Raw genomic sequence first — 20,227 nt, 5'->3', positions numbered from 1 at the left:
CCGTGCCTTTTCTCCAGTTCGGCGCGCTCTGAAGAGAGGAAACGTTTGAGGAGGAGAGGCAGGGGGCTGGCTTGGCTTTCTCCCGGTGCCTGTTGTTGAGCATGGTGGCTGCGAGCGTGCGGATAATTTGACGAAATGATGGTGCAAAGGGGCCATAATAGCTCTCTCTTTCTCTCTCTCTGCCTCTCTTTCTGAGAAGTGGTTTGTAGGGTTGGCAGCTCTGGGCCGGAGCCAGCGAGTTGGTCCTGCTTGGTATTCACCTTGCTCGGGATGGCTGCTGCGCCTACCTGCCACGGGTTTGGCTGAGGACTGGCGGCCTTGTTGCACCGTGGTGGCCCTGTAAGATCTGCTTCCCCCTTTATTTTGCCGGCTTTCCTCCCTTTCTCTTAGTACCAGAACGCGGGGTCATCTGCTGAAGCTGGAGGGTGAGATTCCAAACAGATAAAAGGAAGTATTTCTTCACACGACGTCTAGTTAAATTGTGGGACTCCCTGCCCCAGGATGTGGTGATGGCTACCAACTTGGAAGGCTTTAAGAGGGGAGTGGACATATTCATGGAGGGGAGGGCTATCCATGGCTACCAGTCAAAATGGATACTAGTCATGATGCATGCCTATTCTCTCCAGGATCAGAGGATCATGCCTATTATCTTAGGTCCTGTGGAACAAAGGCAGGATGCTGCTGCAGTCGTCTTGTTTGTGGGCTTCCCAGAGTCACTTGGCTGGCCATTGTGTGAACAGACTGCTAGACTTGATGGACCTCGGTCTGATCCAGCATGGCCTTTCTTATATCCTTATGTTCTAAATATTGGCCCCTAGGACATGTCTGGGAGGAGGGAGGTGAAATCTATGGCAGTAGCAATCTGGGAGGCAATGGGGTGGTGCTTACGAGTTTAGTTGGGTTTAAAAGAGGTCTGTCCAAACTGATGGAGGTCTGTCATCGACTATTAGCCATGATGGCTAAAGGAAGCCTCTATTTTTTTTATTTTTTTTTTATTTTAGTGTATTTTTATCCTGCCCTTCCTCAGTTCATGGTAGCATGCATACATGGTTCTTCCCCTCCTTTGTTTTTATCCTCACAGCACCCCTTGAGGTAGGTTAGACTGAGATAGAATGGTTAGTTCAGGAAGGAAAGATAAGAAGAGGAGGGGTTGGAGTTGGTTTTTATATGCTGACTTTCTCTACCGCTTAAGGAAGAATCAAGCCGGCTTATATCACCTTCCCTTCCCCTCCCCAAAACAGACACCCTGTGAGGTAGGTGGGGCTGAGAGAGCTCGAAAAGAGTTGTGTCTAGCCCAAGGTCACCCATCTGGCTTCATGTGTAGGAGTGGGGAAACCAACCAGGTTCACCAGATTAGAGTCTGCCACTCAGGTGGAGGAGTGGGGAAACAAACCCGGTTCTCTAGATTTGACTCCACCGCTCCAAACCACCGCTCTTAACCACTACACCACACTGGTTCTCCATGGATATTAGCTATGACTAAATGGATATTAAAAAGGTAAAGGTCCCCTGTGCAAGCTCCAGGTCATTCCTGACCCATGGGGTGACGTCACATCCTGACGTTTTCTAGGCAGACTTTGTTTGTGGGGTAGTTTGCCAGTGGCTTCCCCAGTAACTGGTTATTAGCTATGACTAAATGGAATCTCCCTGCTTGGAAGCAGTATACCTTTTGAATATCAGTTCCTAGGGGGAGCAAATGGGGAGAGAATCAAGGCCTGAGCAAGAGGTGGGGGTAGGAAATGGGTACACCTTTTATCAGGTACAGATGGGGCAAAGGGTCTGGCCCAGAGGCAAGTCCATCAGGATCATAATCTCTCTGTATCATTTCAGAAAACATATGGGGTTTTTTGTTATTCTTGCGTGCCTTGTGACATTGCATGTAAGGGATGGGATTGTGTCTGTTGGGGAATGTTACAAGTTTGTACCAGACCCAGAAAATCAATGGAAGCCTCTGAAAACCAATGCCCAAACCTTCATGGCCTGCCTGTGGGCTCTCCAGAGGAATCTGACTGACCACTGTTAGAGGCACAATGCTTTGCAACATGGCCCTTTGCCCTGATCCAGGGACTTTTCTTGGTTTTTGGTGGTTTTGATTTATTATCACCTTCTCACCCTTACCAGGAGGGGGCACTGTAAGGATGTATGTCTGGCATGCTCAGCCAAACTAAGCAGAGCGGTGGTCAGGAATGCAGAAACCGCTCTGACTGCGAGTCCAATTTGTCAACCTATTAAATTGAAATTGGCTGTTGATATTAAGACATTATGTTCTGACAATGTGAAAGGCGGGGCTGACTAATTTTGCTGCCTTCGTCACACTGCTTTGGTTGTGAAACGCACGGTGTCCTTGGGTATGATATGAGGAGAGCTGGGTGCTCCATGCACCTGCTCCTCTGCTGCAGAAATGCAGAATGTCCTTCCGTGGGAGAGAATTCAGCATCTGTGAGAATGTCAGCATTTTTTTTTTAAAAAATGAAGTTACTAGTCCTTATGGCTATCAAAATAAGCTTCAAACTGGGAACTATTCAAAATGTGGGAGTGGTATGAGAAAGTACGTGTGCAGGACTATGGGGTATTTGAGACTGCAAGCATGGGTGGACGGTGAGAAAAAATGGCCCTGGAAAAAGGCCCTGCAGCCCCACCCCCCAGGAGGAAGGAGAAGGAGCCTGCTCAGCTGGCTATGTCCTTTGCTGCCCAGCGTCATAACTAGAGATTAAACATTTCTGGAAATTTGGGGGGTGGACATTACTTGGGGCTGGTGTCGCTCCAGTGGGAGGGAGCCCCTTAGGCCTTCAGCCCACCAGGGCGTTCCCCAGTGGCCTTCATGGTCAATTAGGGTTGCCAACCTCCAGGTACTAGCTGGAGATCCCCTGCTATTACAACTGATTTCCAGCCGATAGAAATCAGTTCACCTGGAGAAAATGGCTGCTTTGGCAATTCATGGCATTGAAGCCCCTCCCCTCCCCATACCCCAACCTCCTCAGGCTCCATCTCAAAAACCTCCTACCAGTGGCGAAGAGGGCCCTGGCAGCCCTATGGTCAATCCATCCCTGACTTCAAAATGAACTCTGTACCTTCCCTGTTCATACTGGCTTGCAGAAGGAAAATAACATCTGCAAAGTACCCATATTTACAGAAATGGTTATGATTAGATTTATTCGATTTCTATGCTGCTCTTTCCTGACCAGGTCAGGATGTTCCAAAAGTGAATCTTTGGGGGGGGGGGGGTTGAACTTGGAATCCAAAAAACCATGCAACTCATTCCATGCACCCATAGGCTGTCTGGATGTTTGGGTCTTCAGTGGCCCCCAGTTGCTGCTGGGTCGGCCACTTTTGGAAACTGAGGGGAATCTCATATTAGAGTTGGGGCAGGAAGGAGAATGCTGTTCCAAGGGGGGAAATAATCGAACGTTGGGCCTTTACTAGCTGCTGTACCCCTCAGGATCGTGCTAATAATTAGTGTGACTCACTCAAGTCACAGGATTTATGTTTTCCTGGGTACAAACTTTAGGAGTTTTCACAGTGCCACAAGCTGGGAAGGAGGGAGAGATATTTAGATATAATCAGTTATTCATATGTGGTTGTTATCAGCTATACCAAAGTAACTCTGACAAATGTTCTTAAAGTATACTCTGATGGAGGTGTTGGTCTTTGCAATTAAAGTTGTAGACACACAAAATACCAGATCTTTGAACTTGGGTATCAACCTCATATACCTTCCTTTCCAGATAGGGTTGCCAACCTCCAGGTCATAGCTGGAGATCTCCCGCTATTACTACTGATCTCCAGCCGACAGAGATCAGTTCACCTGGAGAAAATGGCCACTTTGGCCATTGTACCCTATGGCATTGAAGTCCCTCCCCTCCCCAAACCCCGCCCTCCTCAACCTCCTGCCAGTGGCGAAGAGGGACCTGGCAACCCTAGCTCTGATGCCTGCACCCACACCCTCCCACTGCCTGCTTATGAGTGCTTTGTTACATGTGCTGTGCTGCATATGCTGCCTAGTGCTGCAGGAGAAGGGCATGTGAGTGGTGCACAAAGCATCAGTGTTCCTGGTGGCCATGGTAGTGGCACTCCTAGCCTAGGGTCGCCAACCTCCAGGTACTAGCTGGAGATCTCCCGCTATTACTACTGATCTCCAGCCAATAGAGATCAGTTCGCCTGGAGAAAATGGCTGCTTTGACAATTGGACTCTATGGCATTGAAGTCCCTCCCCTCCCTAAACCCTGCCCCCCCTTAGGCTCCACCCCAAAAACCTCCCGCCAGTGGCAAAGAGGGACCTGGCAACTCTATTTCTAGAGGAAAAGGGGGATGCGCTTGTAGCACTCCTGTTCCTGCACCAAAGATTGCTGCTTCTGTCACCTCCAAAATAGCAAACTGCAGAAGTTTCTATCTACCTGCTGTGTGCTGTTTTCATTTACTCTGTTGTAGCCTGCTCTCCGCTGATTTAAATGACAAGAGGGCTTTTGTCGTTACAGATATGTTAGAAAATTATAATTGTCTTACATCATTAGGTGTTCAAAATACACCTCAGCAATTGCAGTGTGTGAAAAGGGAGGCTGTGTACTGAGTGGGGCCTGAACACTCACGCAGGCACACCAATGTGGATGTGTGCTAGAGATGAGGTGATGAGGACCAAGTCACACATTACAAAGTCCCTGTGACCACCACACAATGTAGATGTGTTCTGGACATTCCCTGTTGGGAACTCAATTTCCCAGTGTATATTTGCATCTGGACTACAGCATGCAAGGAGAGGGGACTTCAGCCTCTACACCATTTTCGCAATCTGAAACAGCCCCATGGGACCACTGTTCCCCTGGCAGGAGAGTGTACATTTACTGATGGCTACATGTACGGGTCCACAGCAGGGCAAGCAGTGGGTCCCTGGGGTGCTTTTTGGGTCAGGAAAACCACGTGCAGGGGAGGGGGGTGATCTGAATGGGGTCTGCACGCTCATAAGAGTTGATTTCCCAGCATGTGGGGCATCAGCTATATGAGCACGCATGAAGCTGCCTTTTACTGAACCAGACCCTTGGTCCATCATATTGTCTGCTCAGACCGGCAGCTGCTCTTCAGGGTCTCAGGTAGAGGTCTTTCACATCCCCTACTTGCCTGGTTCCTTTAATTGGAGATATTGGGGATTGAACCTGGGACCTTCTACATGCCAAGCAGATGCTCTACCACTCAGACACGGCCCCTGCCCTACAAATCTAGTACAAGGACTTGTTAATGTGTGAAGCAGCCTGTAAAGAGACCCTGAGGAGGGAACTGAACCCAGGATGAAAACTGTAGCAACACTCACTAATGAAACAATAACAAAGCAGAAGTAGAAGGGGAAACACGGGGAAAGCCAGGTCCTGATTTTGCAGGCAAAGGGGCTAGAAAATAGGGGCTGCCCTTGGTACAAGGAGATGGGTGAAGGATGTGATCTTGCCCCTCCAATGGGAAATCTTTTTTCCCCCACCGCCTGGGCCAATTCACACATTACAAAGTCTGTGTGGTGTGCACGTGGCCACCATTAGGACTTCAGTTCATACATGTAGCTGGAGGTCTCTACTGGGAGCCCAGTTCCCAGATGTTTGTGGGACCTGTTCCCATCAGGACTGCAGCATATGGAGAGAAGGGGCTTAGGCTCCCCCCAACATGAAATGGTCCCAGGGAGCTGCAGTTTGCCCCACTGAGGAAATTACATGTAGCTCTCAGGTTGGGAGAAGCACTCATGGAGAAGGAGAGAAGACTAGGACCATGGACAGCACCTGGGGGAGAAGTGGCTTCAATCTGAATTGGGCCCATGCACACCTGGGAATCAGGAAGCTCCTGGAACACGTCTTATCTAAAGTCAGCTTTGGGGACGTGTGGACATGTGAATTAGCCCTCAGTGAAATCTGCAGTGGAACCTGCTCATGTCTGGGACAGGTCATTGACTCCCTCCCAGTCACATGTGTGTTAGTTGATGACTGTAGCAAGCAGGGATGACTTGTGTGCGTGAATGGACCACCATGTAAGAGAGGAATTTTGCATGCCATCTCAGACACAACATTATTTTTCACTGGAGTCAGGCCAGACACTGGTGTATAAAAATTGACTGACAGGGCATGCTTATGCAAACCAGCCTGAAATGCTTGTTTAACTGAGGGTGTTACCCATTTTAGACACAGTGATGTCACTGTTTTTCTTTAGACAAAAGCCCTCTGCAGACACTACATTATATTCTGTTTGCATGAACCAGGAGCCGGCCAGCTGCATGCATCAGGAGCACGCTGGTCCCTGTGATGCGACTGCACATATCATGTGGATCACAGGGACCTGTGTGTTCCTGATATTTGCAGCCGGTGGGCTCCTGGTTCATGCAATCAGGATATAATATAGTGTCTGCAGATGGTTACATCGGTCCATTGGAAAAATCTAAAGTTAGTAGCAGTATAGCTTTTACTAGCGCAACTAGATGTTCATTACAAAAAAGGGGGTTGGGAAAAGTAGATATTCCAGGGCACGATGGACAGCTCAAAATCTTCAGTTTGCAGCCTGCTTGCAGACTTTAATTAGATGAGGTGGTGGTAAGTGTGAAAGAGGTTTCAAGATTCCCCCCCCCCCACAGAGGCTGCTGGGACAAATAAAACGAGAAACAAAATACTTTTGTCTCCCCTGCTAACCAGAATACAAGGGCCCCTTGTAAGGCAGACAGCAGATGATTGGGAGGGGCTGTGGCTTTGTGGCTGAGCACCTGCTTTGCATGCAGAAGGCCCCAGGTTCAAGCCCCAGCAACTCCTTTTCAAGGAGCTCAGGTAACAGGTGTTGGGAAAGGCCTTTCTCTGCCCAAGGCCCCAGGCAGCCGCTACAGGTAAAAGTGGGCAAGGAGCAGGATGGACCTATGATAGGATAAGCCAGCTTGATGTGTTCCTGTTATACAAGAGGGACCTGTGGCTCAGTGGCAGAGCACCTGCTTTATTTACTTACTTACTTACTTACTTACTTACAAAATTTGGATGCTGCCTTTCTGCCCAGTCATGTCCACCATGATGGCTAGCGGTTGAAACAAGGCATAATAAAAACGCATTTGAAAAACAATTAAAACCAAAACTAAAAATACCCATGTAAAAACACATGCCAAAGAAGGACTACAGCTGAACATCAAGAAAACAAAAGTAATGACTACAGGAGAATTACACAACTTTAAGGTTGACAATGAGGAAATTGAAATTGTTCAAGACTTTCTATTCCTTGGCCCCACCATCAACCAAAAGGGAGACTGCAACCAAAAAATCAGAAGAAGATTGAGCCTGGGAAGGGCAGCCATGAAGGAGCTAGAAAATATTTTGAAGTGTAAGGATGTGTCACTGGCCACCAAGACTAGATTAATTCATGCCGTCATATTCCCTATTACCATGCATGGGTGTGAAAACTGGACAGTGAAGAAAGCTGATAGGAAGAAAATAGATTCCTTTGAAATGTGGTGTTGGAGGAGAGTGTTACGGATACCTTGGACTGCCAAAAAAACAAATCAGTGGGTTATAGATTAAATCAAGCCTGAACTGACCCTAGAAGCTAAAATGACTAAACTGAGGCTATCGTATTTTGGTCATGTCATGAGACAACAAGAGTCACTGGAAAAGACAGTCATGCTAGGAAAAGTTGAGGGCAGCAGGAAAAGAGGAAGACCCAACAAGAGATGGATTGACTCAATAAAGGAAGCCACAGCCTTCAATTGGCAAGATCTGAGCAAGGCTGTCAAAGATAAGACATTTTGGAGGACTTTCATTCATAGGGTCGCCATGAGTCAGAAGCGACTTTACGGCACTTAACACACACAAAAAAACACATAAAACAATAATTAGAACATAGAATAGGAACGCAAGATCACTGGGGAAACACAGACAAAACAAAACAAAAATCTTTACTTACTGACAGAAACAGAAGGGGGCAGACGAATATTCCTGAGGAGGGAATTCCATTTCCATAGTTTGGGTGCTATGAATGAGAAGGACCTCTCTTGGGTTGCCTCCTGCTTAATGTCAGAAAGGGGAGGTACCAACCAGGGCCTCAGAAGATGACCACAGTGGTCGAGTAGGTTAGTATGGGAGTAGGTGGTCCTTCAGGTATGATGGCCCCTAGCCATAGAGGGCTTTAGAGGTCAACACTACCAGCACCTTGAATTGGGTCTGGAAACAAATTGGGATCCCGTGTAGATGGGCCAGGGCTTGAAGTGCTTTGGCCCCTAAAATCCACTCCCCAATCAACAACTTGGCTGTGGCACTCTGTACCAGTTGTGCTTTTCGAGGTCAGGGGTCCCCTTTAAAAAAGGTATCAGATGCAGGTGTTGGGAAAGACCCCCACATTTAAGAACAGGAAGAAACACACAGAAGTCAAGGTCCATCTCAGCATTAGAAAGACAGGCCAGTTTTCTGCAGATTTGTCAGGGAGAGACAAAATTGGGTCTCTCAAATGTCTACAGATGTAAGTTAGATCACGATGGGTAGCCGTGTTACTCTGTCAATAGCAGTAGAAAAGAGCAAGAGTCCAGTAGCTCCTTAAAGACTAACAAAACTCCTGGCAGGGTATTAGCTTTCGTGAGCCACAGCTCACTTCTTCAGTTCTTAAAAATGTAAGTTAGTTTTGATAAAGAAGCTTTTTTCCAGATAGGAATAAACCAGTCAAGAATAGGTGGAAAGTTTTTGGATTTCCAACAGATTTCTAGCTGCCGGTTCTGAATCTATAACCTCAACATAACCCTCCAGAAAGATTAAGAAGGGGACCACAGGGTCTCAAGGCAAATACGATACCCATCTCTAGCGATCTCAAGGATCTTTCCCAAAATCTGCCTCCAAAAAGTCTGAATCTGAGACCAGGGCAAGTATAAATAAATGAATGAAATAAAAATGGCAAGTGATCTACTTGTGAAGAGCAATAAGATATATGGGCTTGCTTGATGTCACCAGTGATATATGCTCTTACGTTTTTATTCTTTTAGACATGGTAGAATCAAGGGTGGAAGAATGTTATGCCAAACGCCATTGAACACACATGAATCTGTCTTACACTGAATCAGACCCTTGGTCCATGAAAGTCAATATTGTCTACTCAGACTGGCAATGGCTCTCCAGGGTCTCAGGCAGAAACTTCAGTGGCCCAAGTGCTCCTCAGTGGTCTTTCACATCACCTGCTTGCCTAGTCCCTTTAACTGGAGATGCCGGGGATTGAATCTGGGACCTTCTGCATGCCAAGCAGAGGCTCTACCACTGAGCCACAGCCCCTCCCCTTGGGCCACTGAGGTTTCTGCATTCAAAATATGATTAGCAAAGTTTGGAGATTAATTTTAGATAGTGTACTAAAGTGTCAATGGAAGCCCAAGTGGGCCATGCTGGCTAGCGGTTAGAGGGCAAGCCATGCCCAGCAATTCAAGACCATCTTCACAATAAAATGGCTGCAGTTGAGATGCACCCACTGACTTCATGAGCAAATGACTCTTTCTCCAAAATGAGTGGCAGGTACCCTCCTGTCTTCCTGGGGAGTGCTGTGTTGCTGATGTCTTCCTGAGAGGCTGGGCAAGCCCGGCCACCAAATCCCATAAATTCTACCCTTTCATCCTCCGTCAAGCTGAAGCTGCCCCATTTTTTTAATTTTTTTTTTGTAAAGCCGCGCCAGCAGGACAGGCGTAATGATTCAGTGCCGGTAGCAAGTGCTCGAGCCAGGATGATTATGCTCAAAGAAAGTGTTGTAGAAGTTTAGATTTATAGGAGTGTGAATAAATTTCTGTCACCCGCCGATTATTATCTTCTTTAATCTCAAAGACTCTCGTCCTCTCTCTTGCCTGTGTCTGGGGTTTCAAAAGCGTGTTTCTGATTGGGATCTAGTGCTTGCTGTCGGAAAATAAATCTCCCCCTTTTCATAGAGAGCACCCGAGCCTCCTCAGCAGGGAACTTGGGAGACCGATTTGGAAAGGACTCCAAACTTTAGAATGCTGTGACAAGTATTTGAATGGTCTGAAATCTCACAGGATGTTTGGGCAGGATGAGGGGAGAAGGACTCCAGACCTATCTGGTCATCTGAAATAGGTTTCTGCTGCCTCATTGCCTGTGAACCATCCTTCTGGATGATCTACCTTGAATATTTTATCTTCTGAATAAGTTCCAGTCGTAGAATATGAACATAGTGTAGTTTCTGTGTGAAGAAGAAGAAGAGTTGGTTTTTATATGCCAATTTTCTCTACCTTTTAAGGAGAATCAAACCGGCTTACTTCCCTTCCCCTCCCCACAACAGACACCCTGTGAGGTAGGTGAGGCTGAGAGAATTCGGAGAGAACTGTGACTGGCCTAAGGTCACCCAGCAGGCTTCATGTGGAGGAGTGGGGAATCAAACCCAGTTCTCCAGATTAGAGTCTGCTGCTCTTAACCGCTACACCATGCTGGCTCTCCAGAGGTCCTGGCTCAGTGGTAGGTCACACGAACACATGAAGCTGCCTTATACTGATTCCATCAAACCATTCTTGGTCCATCAAACTCAGTATTGTTTACTCAGACCAACAGTGGCTCTCCAGGGTCTCAGGCAGAGGTCTTTCACATCACCTGCTTCCCTAGTCCCTTTAACTGGAGATGCCGAAGATTGAACCTGGGACCTTCTGCATGCCAAGCAGATGCTGTACCGCTGAGCCACAGTCCCTCCCCATTGCAGAAGGTCGCAAGTCCAGTTACCGGCATGAAAGGATCTGAGGTATTGAGAAAACCCTTCTGTGCTTGAGGCTTGCTGCTGATCAGGTGGGATGGGACTGACTCAATTTAAGGCATCTTCGCATGAAAAACCAAATTTGTGTAGGATAAGTCTAGCAAAAGTGCACTGCTTTCATAGTGAAGTGAAACCTCTACCCTCAGGGTGGTGTACCTGATTCTCCAATCCATTTTCATCCTTACAATAACCCTGTGAGGTAAATCAGGCTGAGTATGTGACTGGTCTGAAGTCACGCTAGGAAAGGTTGAGGGCAGCAGGAAAAGGGGAAGACCCAACAAGAGATGGACTGACTCAATAAAGGAAGTCACAGCCTTCAATTTGCAAGATCTGAGCAAGGCTGTCAAAGATAGGACATTTTGGAGGACTTTCATTCATAGGGTCACCATGAGTCGGAAGCGACTTGACAGCACTTAACACACACACACAACGAAAGGAAATACGCTATTTGAAGGAAGTGGACATGTATGCCCATGTGCATGTGAGAGGGGAGGAGGAAAAAGGGAGCAGAGGAGACACCAGTTTCCTAATCCAGAACTAGACTTTGCAAAGCACATACAGCTGCTGCTCAGAACAACAACCCTGTGTCTCTTCTCACCTGATAATATTGATCACTGCACAAAATGTGTCAGCTGGCAGGGTCATGCTTCAGATTTCTCTGCCCCCAGCTTACTTGTGGGGGGCGGGGCAGAAGGGAAACATGCCAGTGATGTCACATCTCACATTTTGTATTGACAGAACACGGTGCAGGGTTTCCTTTTTTTTGGAGGCAGCCACATCTCCTCCACAGCGTCTTGTTCCAGACTCTGTTCCTGGGTGCCTTTTGAAGGAAGGTGCATCTCCTGGAAAATGAAGAAAGCCAGACTTCTGTGCCATGACTAAGCCAGAATCTTCGTGTGTGGGAAGGAGCTGTGTCTGCAAATTAATCCTTGGAGAAATGGAAATTACTTTTAGGAACCCTGGGATGGAGGGTGTGGCGGCAAGCCCTGAGATGGAGGCCGGAGAAGAAAGACCGGGGTATATTTCCAGGTTGATGATGGCAGTGTGCTAGAGGTGTCACTTCCCAAGGCGTAGGTACACGTCCCAGTATTGTTTCTGGTCTGACAGTGGTGCTGAGTGGGTGAGACTGGGCCACGGCCGCTCAGTACATTTCCATGGCAATGTGGGAATTTTAACCTGGGTCTCCCAGATCCTAGTCTGATGTTCTAACCACTGTGCCATACTAACTGTCCTTTGACCACCCTAACTAGCCACAATTGGTGGGGTGGCCATATGAACATAAGAAAGGCCCTGCTGGATCAGACCAAGGCCCATCAAGTCCAGCAGTCTGTTCACACAGCGGCCAACCAGGTGCCTCCAGTATGCCACAAACAAGACGAGTGCAGCAGCACCATCCTGCCTGTTTTCCACCGCACCCAAAATAATAGGCATGCTCCTCTGATAGTAGAGAGAATAAGTATGCAGCATGACTAGTATCCATTCTAACAGCCATGAATACCCCTGTCCTCCATGAATATGTCCACTCCCCTCTTAAAGCCCTATAAGCTGGCAGCCATCACCACATCCTGGGGCAGGGAGTTCCACAATTTAACTATGCGTTGTGTAAAAAAATACTTCCTTTTATCTGTTTTGATTCTCTCACCCTCCAGCTTTAGCAGATGACCCTGTGTTCTAGTATTATGGGAGAGTAGTATTATATGATTATTAGAATTATATGATTATACTAATCACAGTTAATTTAATTAAATAGTGGTTTTGTGTGATGTCTGAACTGAGCCAATTGATCACATTTATATATTAGTGTTTCTCCAGTGAGGTCAGGATTGCATGCATAAAGGTAATTTTTTATCATCACAATAACCCTGTGAAGAAGGTCAGGCTGAGGCAGGGTGACCGGCCCAGCTCATCCAGTGAGCTTCATGGCAGAGTCAGGATTCGAACCCAGGTGTCCACAGCCCTAATACGACACTCTAACCATGAACACCCAGGGGAATGTTTCTGCTCCTGGAAAAATGTCTGTTTGTCTCCAGCCAGCGTTCGGATGTGCAGTGGCCAAGGGGAGGAGATCTCCACCTATGGAACTCCTGTTCTGCCACAGCCGTGAAAATCACAGGGGAGGAAAGTGGTAACTATACTCCCGAGTCTGCTGCGCAGGTAAAATTTTCAGTTGGTTGGATAAAGGGTGCCAGATGAGGATCAAAGGACCTTCCTTTTCTCTAAGTGACATCTTTCGACTTGCACCACACAATGGCTGTATATAATTTCCAAAGGTACTCTGTAGCCATGGTGATAAGGAAGGGATAATTACCTGAGTCGAGAGACAGATAGATAAAGCAAGGAAGCCAAATGTTTTATATTTCCTTCCTTCAAAAAGGAGAGAGGTGAGGACAGCCGGAGTCTTGCTTTTCTCATGTAACCCTTCCCGAATTTCCCCCTTCCCTCAATCTTTGCAGTCTTAACTTAGCAACTCCCTCAGAACAGAGGGCATCTTCTAGGTGGGCTTAACAGACACGATGGGGATCTTTTTGCGAACTTTTTGGGGGTGTTGACCTGTAAGGAGCCTGCGGTGGCTGAGATCACTGAGATCTGTGGGAGTACGGGACACCGAGCCTTACCCCGCGTTGGTGAGGGCAGGATGGCACCCGCTTACGTCAAGTTCTGTGTAGGCGCTCGTACCTCTAGGTCAGGAGCATGTTGCATTTTACATTATTTAAAAACATTTTTTTCCAGAGTTTGCCCTTTCCAATTTGATTCTGGGGCTGGTAGATATTAACTGCTTTGCTGAGGTTGATTAGCTGGCATTTATGGCTTCGGCAGCGTTGAATGACTGGCTGTAGATATCTGTGGGCGTGAACTTCAATAAAGAGGGAATCTCATATCTTGAAACCGAAAATGTAGACTTCCCAGTGGAACAGCTGCTGTGGATTAGGTCTCTTGTCTGTTTCTCAGGCTAGGCTGTTAATAAGTTGAGGGTAAGGCGAGACTGAGAGAGAAAGCAGAAAAGAGGGTTCATGGATAACAAGAGCAGCCTTGTTCTAAGGCAACATGGCTGTCCCAGAAGCCTTTATGGCAAGGGTTCCCAAACTTGTTCAGCCTATGGCTGCTTTCAAAATGTTGAGAGCATGGTCCCTTTCAAACAGTCTTTATAATCCATTTTAGCAGCTGGTTGTCAGGTCTGCCACTGGTGGGAGGTTTTTGGGGCGGAGCCTGAGGGCGGAGTTTGGGGAGGGAAGGGACTTCAGAGCCATAGAGCCCAGTTGCCAAAGTGGCCATTTTCTCTAGGCGAACTGATCTCTATTGGCTGGAGATCAGTGGTAATAGCAAGGAAATCTCCAGCTAGTACCTGGAGGTTGGCAACCCTAGAGGCAGGACCAATCACAAAATGGCTCCTATGGGGGGGACAATCACGAAATGTTGGGCAGCTCCTCGCAAAGCTTTGATGGGAACAGCTATTTTGGAATGGGTGCTCTTTGCAGACCCAAAAGTGATATCTCCTGGATTCTTCTACTCCAGTGAGGTAAAAGAAAGCCTGGTCTGGTTATTCGCTTCAGGAAAGAAGCCCTTTGTGAAATAACCAAGTGGGTACCAAGAAATGCATGAGTGAGCACCATGGGATCACTGCTTTATGAGGTCATCTAGTATCCACAGCCTGTGGCTTCTAATGGCACAAGGGTTGGTCTCCCTGCATCTTCCTCCTTTGGCCAGAGCTGGTTGGTGATACATCAGCATCTCTCAGGTTGCTAGTTCAAGACCTGCTATGTGCAGAAGTGCAGTTTTCCTCCCTGAACATCAGCGGGAATCCATCACCTGAGCTGTTGCTTTGCCTCTTCCGTGTGTGTGTGTGTGTGTGTGTGTGTGTGTGTGTGTTTATATGTCCCTCACTGTTCCAGTTTTCCTGATGCCCCTTTTCAATTCCCACTGGCTGCCCGCCTTGAGGAAACACATTCCAAATCTGCATAGAGCCGAAACGAGACACTTGAGCTTTTTGCAAAATGTTTTGTCAGGGAACTAGGCGGCAAGATGCTTGAATGGGGCTGGTTTTTATTTTCTAGGTTAATGGAGCTCTGTGCCACCCTAGGCGATCGTTGGTAGAAGGCTGTACAATTTGACACTGGAAAGCTTGTGCCAGTGTGTTTTCCTCCTCTACGGACGAGGAAATGTGACCGCTTTGTCCGTGCGGTCCCATAAAAGAGCACAGCCTCGGGAGGGGTGTCTGTGTCAGTCCCAGCTCATGTGAAACTGAAGACAGGCTAAGGAAAAGGCAAAAGGGACAAGAAAGTGACGAGAGCCAGCAAAACCAGATTTCCTAGTCTGAAAGCCTGACCCAGAAGAACCTGAAGCCCTTCCTGACCTGCTCTGACCCACTGGCATAAAGCAGCTTATTTGACTAGTCTACTGTGGAAAGCCTGTGTGAGTGTCGGAGTAGGACCTGGGAGACCCAGGTTCAAATCCCCACTCTGCCTTGGAAGCTTGCTGGGTGACCTCAGACCAGTCACACACTCTCAACCTATTTCTTAGGGTTGTCATGAGGATAAAATGGAGGAGAGGCAAACAATGGAAACCATTCTGGATTGTCATTGAAGTGAAAAATGGGTTATAAAAGAAGTAGTCCCTCTATGCTTTGTCCAGATCTTGGTGGGAGCTCAACCCCTGCCTGGCTCCCCTGCCCCTGGCTGTTGGTTTCCTATGATCTCCCTCCCCACCGAAAGTACACCTTCCACAGATCAAATCAGGGCCACATTTGCAACGCCACATAATACAGGTCAGTGCTAGACCCACACATCTCCTTTCTGCATTGCAGAAGACTGTCCACTTCCTTCACTATGCCTTATTCGCTGCAATGATTTTTTTCCCCTTCTGATTTAAAAGAAAAGGCAGCATTTGTTCTTTTGGCTAAGGATGCGCTAGAAGCACCCAATTATCTGGCAATGTGTCATCACAGTTCAAAAATAGGCCTTAGCACCTCTAGGTTTTGAAAAGGCAGGATGTGGCACTGCATAGTAACTTATTGTTCATGTGCCTGTATTTACATGCCTATATGCTAGAGGCAAGATGCATCTAGAAATGGAACTTCTAGAGATACCGGGAGGGAGCTGGACCCTGAAAGATGATGCATGAAACCAAATTTTAAGGAAGCATCTGCAAAAGGCAAAAATGGGGGCAAGGGCCAGAAAATAAGATTTGTCCCTGGGAGGAGGAGGAGGAGAGGGAGGAGGAGGAGGAGTTGGGAGAGGAAGGTGATTGTAAGCCGGTTTGAGACTCCTTAATGGTACAAAAAATCGGGTTATAAAAACCAACTTTTCTTCTTCTACTTTGATTTTCTCTACCTTTAAGGAGTCTCAAACTTGCTTACAATCTCCTTCCCTTCCTCTCTCTACAACAGACACCTTGTAAGGTAGGTGGGGCTGAGATAATTCGGAGATAATTGTGACTAGCCCAAGGTAACCCAGCCTGCTTCATTAGGGTCACCAACCTGCAGGTAAAACCTCCTGTGTTGGAGAGGGGGGACCCGGCAACCCGAGGCTTCATGTGTAGCTAAAACTAACCCAGATCATCGCATTAGAGTCCACCGCTCACGTGGAGGAGTGGGGAATCACACCCGGTTCTCCAGATTAGAGTCCACCACTCTTAACCACTACACCACGCTGGCAGAGGCAGTTAGCAAGAGTTAAAAGGGGCAGAACGTGCTGGGACATCAAGAAATGCAAAATAATGTCCAGTGAGGTGCAAGGGATCCCCAGCTGCATTCTCAGGTCACAGAGAGCCGCTGTGGGCCTGAGGAGGCCTTGCTGTCTGCTGGAGTGAATGGAGTGAATGTCCTTGCACAAATCTATGGTGAGACCACACTTGGAATACTGTGTGCAGTTCTGGTCACCACACCTAAAAAAGGATACTACAGAGCTTGAGAAAGTGCAAGAAAAAAGCAACCAAAATGATCGGGCTGGAGCAACTGCCCTATGAGGAGCGGTTAAAATGCTTAGGGCTATTTAGCTTGGAAAGAAGGCAGTTAAGGGGAGACATGATAGAGGTCTATAAAATTATGCATGGTATGGAGAGAGTGGACAGGGAGAAGCTTTTCTCCCTCTCTCATAATACTAGAATGCGGGGTCATCTACTGAAGCTGGAAGGTGATAGATTCAAAGCAGACAAAAGGAAATATTTCTTCACACAATGCATCATTAAATTGTGGAACTCCCTGCCCCAGGATGTGGCGATGGCTGCCAACTTGGAAGGCTTTAAGAGGGGAATGGATATGTTCATGGAGGATAGGGTTATTCATGAGTACTAGTAAAAATGGATACTAGTCATGATGCATACCTGTTCTCTCCAGGATCAGAGAAGCATACCTATTATATTAGGTGTTGTGAAACACAGGCAGGATGCTGCTGCAGTTGTCTTGTTTGTGGGCTTCCTAGAGGCACCTGGCTGGCCACTGTGTGCACTGACTGCTGGACTTGATAGGCCTTGGTCTGATCCAGCATGGCCTTTCTTATGTTCATATGTTCTTATGAGAGCTTGCCCTGGGATGTGTTCTCCAGGAGTTTATGCAGCGCACAGGAACCCCGCACCTGCATAGCAGGTTATGAGGCTGTACTTTTATGTAGCACCATCAATGTGCATGGCACTTTACAGGTACAAGGCCATGTCCCAAGGAGCTTACAGTCTAATAATTTGTTGTCAGAGGGGAAACAAACAGGGGAAGTATCTGCATCCATCTCAGTTGCATGTGCTTAGCCTATGTTTCAGTTGTGCTGAAAGTTTCATAGAGATGGTAGGGGGCTCAGGAGGGGTTTGAAGGAAGCAAGAGCACATGGATTGGGTGGTTCAGCACTGCTTCCACATGGGGACAGTTCCCCATTGTGCACCCTGTGAATTTGCAGTGGTAACAGAACATCCACATGAGGGTGATATCCCCCAGTGCTCACAATTCTTCTTCCCCCACCCCAAGCTGCCGGCCAAAATCCCACCAGTGGCAGGTCAGGTGACAGGCACAGTGGGACACAGATGGAAAATGGCCCTGGATTTGCGCAGGGGGGGGGGAGATTTAGAAATCCCCACCTTCCCACCCACCTGGTGGGCAAACCTGCTTGGTGTCTGATCTTCCTGGAAAGATCAGAACTAAGTAGGTTTGGGAAACCATGGGGCAAACCAGGGGAAACTAGAGGTGGAGATGGAAGAATGATTGCTCCGAAAAACCCTGTTCCAGTTTGAGGGCAGAGCAAATCCTCTGTGTGGAAGCCAGCTGGGAGGCAGTTCCAGGCATAGGGAGCAGGAAAGGAGGATAGTTATGGGAGGAAGCTGTACGGCTGGTGGCGGCGGAACTGGAGGAGCAAGCATCACGGCCAAGGTCAGATTGGAATGTGAGAGCAGGGTGCAAGGGGGCTGAAGGTAAGGATGAGAAGCCTGTATTAAAAAGGAGCCGCCCCTTAAAATACACGACTACGTTGCAGTAGAATCTCAAACATATTCAAGATCTGAATTGTGTTGAGAATCGCCCCACCCCGAAATCTTTGCCCTGCTCCTGAATAGGTGTTGCTGCCAAGCACCCGCGGAGCCCTGCGGTTCCCAGGATCCTTCAGTGAGCCATGATTAACAAATAAGCTGGTTTAAGTTCACGGCGCAGCTGCGCCGTGTGTGAATTTGCACACATCTATTAGGATGGAGTCGTCTGTTGGTTTGGGCCGGACGGCTAACGTTCCTGTCAGCTGCCCAGGTGACCCCGGTTCTGCCCACCTTTCCCTTGGAGTGACTTAACCTTTGTGCTGGGGGTTGGTGGCCCCAAGTGCCAGGGACAGCTCGGCAGATCCCCCCACCCCTAACTCCCCCACCCCAAGCCCAGAGTCTTTGGGCGTGCCTGGGGTGGCGATAGCTGCATCTCGTATCTCCGACAGTGTTTTTTTTTAATGCGAGCGGATGGTTGCCAGGGAAACGGAGGCTTAGGGGAGTCTCGCGCCGACGTAGCTTCCCAGCCTCTCCAAGCAGATGCTGGATGGCATCTCCGTGCCTCGGCAGAAAGGCAGCAAACGTCTCAATGAGACCCAGGCGAGCCGGAGCCGGGAACTTGCCCATCGCTCGGGTGTAGCTTCGGGGGCGTCTCCGGTGCCTGCCTGGTAACTCCGTCTCTCTCTCTCGCCCCACAGGGGTTCCTGAGCCGCCGGCTGAAAGGCTCCATCAAAAGGACAAAGAGCCAGCCCAAGCTTGACAGAAACAGCAGCTTCCGGCACATTCTACCTGGCTTCAGAAACGCGGACAATGAGAGGTAAGGTGTTCGCATCTGGGCCAGAATGAGAGAATATCGATTCGTCTGCTTTTTTTTTGCATGCCGGCATCATCCCTCCAGGAGCTCAGAGCAAAGGGCCTGGAGGGTGACCGGGGGCGGGGGTTCATTCAATTACAGCAATTGGCAGCTTCATTTTCTTTTTCTGTAGAGCCTGCAATTGAAAGCATTGAGGGTTTTTATTGTAATTAATCTGGTGTGGTTTTGGCATCTGTTTGTCTCGGGGAGGCAGGGGGTGGGGCTGCTGTTCAAACGATGCCCTCGGCTGGTGACCAGCTCGGGTACCGGTGCAGACACCGACATGGAGCAGAGCCGGTGACTGCCGGGCATCCAGAATTTCCCTCTCTGTGATCTGTATTTGCGAGTGACCCGGAGTGTCAAGAATCTGCAGATTCCGTGATGTCGGATCGGGCTCTTGCCTTCTTCCCTCTTGGCTGTACCGATACAGAACGTTTCCTTTGGTCAGGAGAAGGGTGTGTTTTCGCGGCAAGATGGGTAGCTAGTTCAGAGGGATGCGTTTCACATGTGGCGATGTGAGATGTGCCTTGGAGGGCATCTTAGTCCTCTATGTGTACTTCATGGGGAGAAAGGAAGCATAATCCGTCGTCAAAGGTATGTGTGTGTCTGTCACACCCACCCAAATATAAAGTGATCTTTGTTTTTTGAACTTGAGGGTCTGGAGTCAAGGACATCAGTTTGCTCATGGGGACCCAATCTTCCAGGACTGGGAAGTGGAAGGCTCTCTCGCAAAAAGTCAGTTTTCTTTGGCTGTGATGCAAATATTTGCAGAGAGTAGCACAATAGCATTGTCTACCTTGTCAACATAATTCAGTTCTGATCCTTGAGATCTGTGCGTGCCAAGCAGGGAGGTTTAATTAACCAGAGTGCATTGAGTCAGGTCTTCCAAAAAACTGGGTTCAGGCATTGATCTGGCATTTGCCTATGCATGCCCTGTGGGGTTGTGTTTGTGGGTGTGCATGTATCTGTTCTGGGGGTGCCTTTCCAAGGTCTCAAGAGAGGGCAAGGGGTATAGATGTGGGCAGTTCGTAAACTGCCCAGCACAAGGAGCATCTGGCCACCTTGGTTTAAGCCTAGTCTGAAGTGGGGCAGGGGGAGGACTAACTGGTCAGTGCATTGTAATGCTTCTGAGTCGGCATCTGGAACAGAGCAGATTGGATGCAGCAGCTTGAAAAATAGCTTTGCCTGTGTTGCAAGGGGCAGGCAGTTGTT

The 20,227-nt window shown here is 48.2% G+C and overlaps 1 protein-coding gene across 5 annotated transcripts in view; it reads left to right on the top strand.

Moving 5' to 3' along the window:
* Positions 1-20,227, top strand: part of DAB2IP (DAB2 interacting protein) — a 242,401-nt gene that overhangs the window by 61,028 nt on the left and 161,146 nt on the right. For all 5 annotated transcript variants that reach the window (XR_008933770.1, XM_056860259.1, XM_056860258.1 and 2 more), the window contains exon 3: positions 18,861-18,979. Coding sequence is in view for 4 of the 5 variants with exons in the window: in XM_056860259.1 (XP_056716237.1) it covers positions 18,861-18,979 (119 nt within the window). In the remaining variant the exon portion in view is untranslated. The remainder of the gene's footprint in view (positions 1-18,860; positions 18,980-20,227) is intronic.

Source organism: Euleptes europaea, chromosome 14, assembly GCF_029931775.1.
Source record: "Euleptes europaea isolate rEulEur1 chromosome 14, rEulEur1.hap1, whole genome shotgun sequence".
NCBI lineage: Eukaryota > Metazoa > Chordata > Lepidosauria > Squamata > Sphaerodactylidae > Euleptes > Euleptes europaea.
This window is presented reverse-complemented; position numbering and strand designations above follow the sequence as displayed.